This window comes from Leishmania panamensis (genome assembly GCF_000755165.1).
Source record: "Leishmania panamensis strain MHOM/PA/94/PSC-1 chromosome 31 sequence".
Lineage (NCBI taxonomy): Eukaryota > Euglenozoa > Kinetoplastea > Trypanosomatida > Trypanosomatidae > Leishmania > Leishmania panamensis.
The window spans coordinates 287,827-294,390 of NC_025878.1; the positions used below are offsets into that span (position 1 = coordinate 287,827).

Consider the following 6,564-nt stretch of genomic DNA (forward strand, 5'->3'; position numbering starts at 1 on the left):
ATCCCCACAGACTTGAGGCTCCAGTTGCCAGCGTACATCCAAAAGTACGCAGGGAAGATGAAGCCGATGAACCCGCCGCACAGCGACCCAACCAAGCCGAGTGCCGTGTTGATGCTCGGGATGAACAGGCCGCACACGAGGGTGACCACAGCCGTGCTGAGAATCACGATCGTGTGCTTCCAGTACGGCACCGTATCGAGGTCCCAGCCCAGGCAGTGGTACGTGAAGTTTCGGCACGGCAGCATGTTCATCGCGAAGGCCGCGCAGATCTTGATGAGCATGCCAACGTACGCAACCATAACGTACGGGTTGTGCACGGGGTCCAAGTTGTACAGGACGGAGTCCTTCGTATCGTCCCCAAAGTCAAAGTACCCGAAGACGCCAGTGAAGATGTACAGCACCATGCACACCGTCATCGCGATCGCACTCGCAATCGTCAGCTGGCGCACAGACGGCTGGGGGCGCTGCTCAAAATACACTGACCCAGTCACAGCCTGGCACAGAAAAGAGAAAACAAAGATAGACAAGCCATAAACTGCTTGGTTGCCCGTGGTGAAGTACTTCATGTCGCCCCTCGCAGGCCTTCCCTTCATGCCGTTCGTGCTGGAGTGCACCACAATGACGACGACAAAGTACAGCACCATGGTGACGCCGATGGCGGAGACGTAGCGGATGCTGTTCACGCGCTTCGGAATCACGACTGGCACCATGAGCACGAGCCAGATAAGGCTGGTGATGCAGCGGTTGCCGGCAGTGGTCAGGAGAAACGCCGGCGTCCCAGGGGACTTCTCGAGGATCGGCGAGATCAGGCTGCTGACGGCGCTGATGTAGGCCACGGCAGTGCCAAAGCACGACAGCCAGAGAACAAACCCGACGAAGTAGTCCCAGCCGCGGCCAAACAGGACGCGAGCGAGCTCCTCGAACGTTTCGCACCCCGTCGCCTTCATCGCGTAGCCGAGCAGCGTCATGGTGTACACCGTCGCAGCGGTAACAACCACGAGGTAAATGACAGACATGATGATGCCCGACATGGCGAAGGACGACGGCATCGAGATGATGCCGCCACCAAGCGTGACGGAGCCAAGGCTGAAGCAGTTCGAGACAACACCGCCATAGGGGATCAGCCACTCGGTGAAGCGGAAGATGATGTTGGGCTGCCGCTTCTGGACGTCGCTGTCGTTGTGGTGACCAGTGGACTCCGTCGGGCTCCCACTGTGGAGGGGGCGCTTCACCTGCCCGTCGCTCAGGTCAACACCGCCCGTGTTGCTCGAGTTCCCGTCCGTGAGCGAGCCATTCAGGGCATTGTCCTCCACCTGTGCTTGGATAGGCTGGTTGGGCTTGCTCATGTTCCGGCTTGCTGCGCGCCAGGGAGTGGTGCGGCGTGCAAAATCGCCAGCAGCGGCGGCCGGCGCTGCGCACGGAGCAGTGCGAGCAGTCAAGAACGGCCAGAAGGGGGGGGGGACTGCGCGAAGAGGGAAGCGAGAGGAATCCACAGCAGAAGCAAAGGGGAGGAGGGAGCGCAAAGCAGAAAAGAGACGTGGCTAGGAGGGCAGATGTTCTTCGCAGGATATGTGTGGACACGCTAAAGAGATCAAGGATAAGCAAGGAGTTTGAAGGAGGGCGTGCACAGAGGATGTGATGCGTGGACAAGAGAAGATAGGGAGCGGGGTTGTCTGGGGGTAGTGGTGAGGGGGACGTACCGGAGAACTTGCAAAGACGATAAACTACTTGACTGCGCACGGATGTTGCACATCTCGAATACCACCCCAATAGGGGGGATTCATAGACCTGCAGTGTGCTTGCTGCAAGAGAGTATTGTTTTTCTCTTCAGTCTCTCATGTTTCCTCGACGAGATTACATCAATAGCCCCTCTGTCAAGGGAAGAGGGCTGAGTCTGTGTGGTTTATACGCAGAAAATATCCAGTTGCAAGGTAGGAATATACGCAAAGGGGAAAAGGGGGCAGCCCGGCTGCTCATGGAGGAGGGGAGAGAGGGGCGCACGTACAAAATCAAAAGTGAAGAGAAGAGCAGAAATTACCAGCAAAGGGAAGAAAAAGAAGCGGCCCGCACCCCCCACCACCACTCCTCACGGACAGAGCCCCGAAACATTCAAACTCGAGGAAACTTGCAAGTGGCACGCAGAGCACTGACCGCCATGCCTTGAGCGCTCTTCTCTTCCCGCTGCAGGAACACTGAGAAGAACGCCAGTTCGAAAAAGAAGAGGAAAACGTACAGAAGAGAAGCGAAGAGTCGCTCCAGTGCTGTTCAGCAGAAACCGACAAGCCAAACATGCACATCAGCAAAGGCGAACAATCCACAATGACACCGCAGCGGAACCACGTCGCAGCACGTTCGTTGGCCAGAGCTCCTCCGTCTCGCGCCCGGTGGCGGGCGTATCGCGAGAGAGAGTATCGTAGACCTCACATTTACTACGCAGTCAGGACATGAGGAGGAATACGTCACTTTGGGGTTCCTCATTGACAAACATAAAAACTTCACTTTGATGTCCTCCAACGACACGTCATCTCAAGTCATCCCGCAGGTGCCGCTTAAGGAAATACGGCAGTGCTACGAGGACGATGACCGCAGTCCGCAGGAGAAGCAAACGCACGCTGGTCATAGCCACCGACACCGAACCACCCACAGACGCCCATAATTTTCACCTCGCCGTCACTTGCGCCACCGCGTACATGTGGTAGGAAAGAAGAACACTGTCAAACAGCAACAGAGGGAACCAACGAGAAGCGCCGCCATCCCTTCAATTCTCCAGAGTTGATCAGCAGCCACGACAGGAGCAGAGAGGTCCTAAGCAACCGCGAGGTGCTTCCTCTTGGAAATGGCGTCGAGGTCCTACTGAAGTGTCCGGTAAACGGTGTTACGGAGAGGCCTGGTGGGCACACGAAGCCTCGCATAGATGAAGGAGAGTATCGAAGTCCATGCTGCCGTCGAATACGCTGCGGTGGGACATCGCGGCCATACGGGGTAGACAACGGGAATTGTGAAGTCTACGAAAGAAGACAAACCAACGAGGTTGTCAGTAAATGCGGGCGCACACACACCCACACAGGCGCACCGAGACCAGCTGAAACGAGGATGGCTATTTGCCGAGAGGCAGCAGTGCGAAGAGATGCACAGGTGAAAGACGCCATTTTCGAATTCTCTCCGCTAACCTGATTGCGTCTCGAATATGTGGCGCTGCAAAGTGGCGTTCGTGAGCGTGAGGGCTAATGTAGTGGCCGAACAACAACAACAAAACACAACGAAAGATTGAGGCGCACTGCAGCGGCGTGCACGCCCTGAACGCCGCCAAACAGCACACAGAATGGAGCTGAGGAAACTGCAAGGCGCACCTTTACGACTGAAACTGAGAAGATTGCGCTGGCGCATCCCTGGGGGCACCGAAAATCAACCAAAGAGCGCTGTGGTAGCAAAAAGTACGCAGTACAGTGGAGCTCAGTGCATCCATGCAGGCTACAAAGGTGTCAAAGCGGAACATCTAAGTTATGAGCTGAAGAACCTTGCCCTTCACACCCCAGAGCAGGGGTGGTGGTGTTACCATCTTATTTACTGGGCCGAGTTCTCTGCGTGGTAAAGTGAAGCAAAGTCACCGAGAACACACCTGCAAGGATGATAGCACCCGCAAGAAAGAGAAAGTTAGCAAGCGTGTGATGCTCGAACAGCAATACTATCCAGAAAGCCCTGGCACTCAGTGTCGCAGAGACCGCCTAGCAGCAGCTGAAGAGAATAGCCTCAGCAACCCGACACTCGTTGTCAATAACACACGAGCCTGATGTAGGTGCCAAAGTGAAGGAATCCGATGCAGCCATAAAGGCAACACTCACGTCGGCAAGCAGGTGGACTGAGGCTGGCACACGTTTGTCTTGCTTTTCGGTGATTGTCGTGTGCTCCTGTGCTGTGGCAGCATTCGTGCCCTAGACAGCGACTCCGGTATCTCTCAGATAGCCCAGCACGCCGTTAGCTCAGCTGCCTGCCAGGTGGAGCCGCGCGAAATCGGTCACACTCCACTGTCTCGACCTCCATCGCCGGCGATCGAGTTGAAGTGACACAGTCGAGTCTAAGACTGTCGATGACGAAAAATGGAGGGAGGATAAAGAGAGGGGTGGAGTGAGAGCCTGGTGTTCTGTGTGAGAGATGCAATTTGGTGGGTGGTACCTGAGGTGCACTGCCTGAGACTGCTCTGGTTATCCGTCTCTTTCGCGACTCAAGAATGAAATCGAAAACATGTGCAGGTCTGGCGAAGGTAGGAGAATGCAAGCGGGGTAGTCAGTAGGACGAAGAAGTGTGATGAGCGGTAGAGCGTATAGAGGGGGAAGGCGACAAAGTTGAGAGGAAATAGGGTCCCGCATAGAGATGGTCTTTGCAGCTTCTCCAAGCATGGTAGTGTGCCAAGGTGGGCTGTGAAGTGTAATAGAGCAGAAGGAGAGGCAGATGGCATTCTTATGAGTGCGGGTCTGGAGCCATTCCGCCGAGCCACTCGTCCAAGAACGCAGCTGTGACGCTTCGCAGGTCAAACCAGCGCAAAGCTCAAGAGGATAACGAAACATTTAAGATAAGCCTTGGCCAATGCACTCTGAGAGGCGTCGCCAGCTAACGGCTCTTCTGTTTCAGAAGTGTTTATTCTCCCTTTTCGAGGTTTATTGGATCTTCTTCCAGGCTGGTGCCATTCTCAAGGAGAGTGGGAGTGTCAAGACTGAAATGGAAAGAGAACGTCCTGGATCCCATGATATACAAGGGAGGCAAGGGGTAACTGGCATGTGCACTGCGTTCACTAGAGGCTTCGGTCAGCGCAAACCATCACGGCCAACACGGCATCACTGCGACATCCATCAAGTCCATCAGATGATCTCACTTTTAAGGCCTTCAAAGAGGAAGAGAACAAGTAGTCCCCCACGAAGTGAGAGAGGCCACATCAGATCAGTGCATAAGCCTCTCTCATTTGGTGGGGAGCCTCACCTTTTCGCTCAATCCCTCCACGCTTGCCGGTGAGCGACTGGGGGAAAGGGGGAGGGGACTGTGGGGAGAGAAAAAAGCCAGTGAGAAACGAAGCGACGGAGTGGCGCTCGATGTCGAGCGAAGAAACACATAAAGAGACGCAACACCAACAGCGTCCCATTGAAGAAGAGGTATAGGCAGAGACACACACCGACAAGGAACCACGTAGGAGTGGTGATTCCTCTTGGTTGCGCTGCCCACTCTTCCCTTGCGGTGGCTCACTCGCCCTCTCCCCCATTTGTCCCTACTTACACGGAAGGCCCACCGCCGTGTCTATTTTGGGGTCTCAGCAGTGCGCCCCCCGCCCCCCCCCCCCCATACGCAGTGAAGGAAAAGAGGGAGCACCAAACCAACAAGGGGAGAGACAAGACGTGGTGCAACAAGAAGAGAGGGAGGCGGGGGTGGAAGAGAGGCATACAAACAGGCGCACCGCGGTGCTAAACAAGAAAGACAAGACGATGAAGATGACAGAAGGTGAGAGAGGAAAGGGGGAAAAAGGGAAAACAGAGAGAAAAGAGGGGAGAGGCAAAGGAGGGTGGCGATGAGAAGACCAAGAGAAGAGGAAAAAACGCCCTTTACGCGCAGAGACACATCGGGGGGCTTGGCGGCCACGTGCACGACTATACATGAACACAGGCCCCGCAGAAAACGAGCTCGTGGCCTTCATTGGAGAGCCAACAACGAGAAGTTGAGATGTGGAAGCGAAGCGGAAAAATGAACGGGAGGCGAGAACAAAAAAGAAGAACAAAGTACATCTCTGAGATGAGAAAGAAGAGGTGGGGGGTGGTGGAGGGGAGGCCCGCAGAAAAACAGCAAGAGAGAGAGAGAGAGAGGGGGGGGGAGGGGGTGAGAGGGAGGGAGATGTGTAGACACAACAGAGGGAAGAGGAATACACTGGCGCCGGTAGAGCGGCATAAAAAAAAAACAACGAAAAGAGAACGTTTTCAACGCGGCCCACAAACTCCACACGTGAGGGAGGCCATTACATCCCCCGTCTGGAAAAGCGATTAAAAAAGTGAAAAATAATCATAACAGAGGAAGCCGCGCAGCGACGAGGGAAGGGAGGAAGAGAGAGAGGGGGGAGGGAGGGAGAGGAGGAAGGAAAGACGAAACAAGAAAACAATCGACGGTGGCGAGAGAGAGAGCGTCCAAGCTACCGAGTTAGTCAGCGCACACCTTTCCTCATTCGGTGTCCATCCATCCTCCCTCTCCTTAAAGAGAAACAAAAGGCAGAAACTGGAGAACCAACAAGGATGTCAACCTCCTCGTCGTGAGAGTAGCTGATGGGGGGGGGGGCTCCTTCTGCTAGCTTAGATTCAAAACAGAAAACCTCTAGTTCATTTAATGTTAAAGGCTGCAAGTACGTCTTCCTATACTCCACAGTATGAACAAGATGAGCCTTCTGCTTAAACTGCTCCTTAACTCAGTAGTGCTTCCTCTATACCACGCACATTTCAGTAACACTAGAAAGCCACGACGGGGTAACAGTACTTGAGACCATATATCCCCCGAGACCTTCACACCCTGCTGAGTCACAGAACGCCTCTTTCA

General features: G+C 54.7%; 1 protein-coding gene across 1 annotated transcript; it reads right to left on the reverse strand.

Moving 5' to 3' along the window:
* AAP13.1 (amino acid permease, putative) lies at positions 1 to 1,346 on the reverse strand (the record flags this gene model as incomplete). Its single annotated transcript, XM_010703170.1, has 1 exon — positions 1 to 1,346. A coding segment is annotated over one exon (1,346 nt), but the record flags the coding sequence as incomplete, so codon positions are not given.
* Positions 1,347 to 6,564: the final 5,218 nt, after the last annotated feature.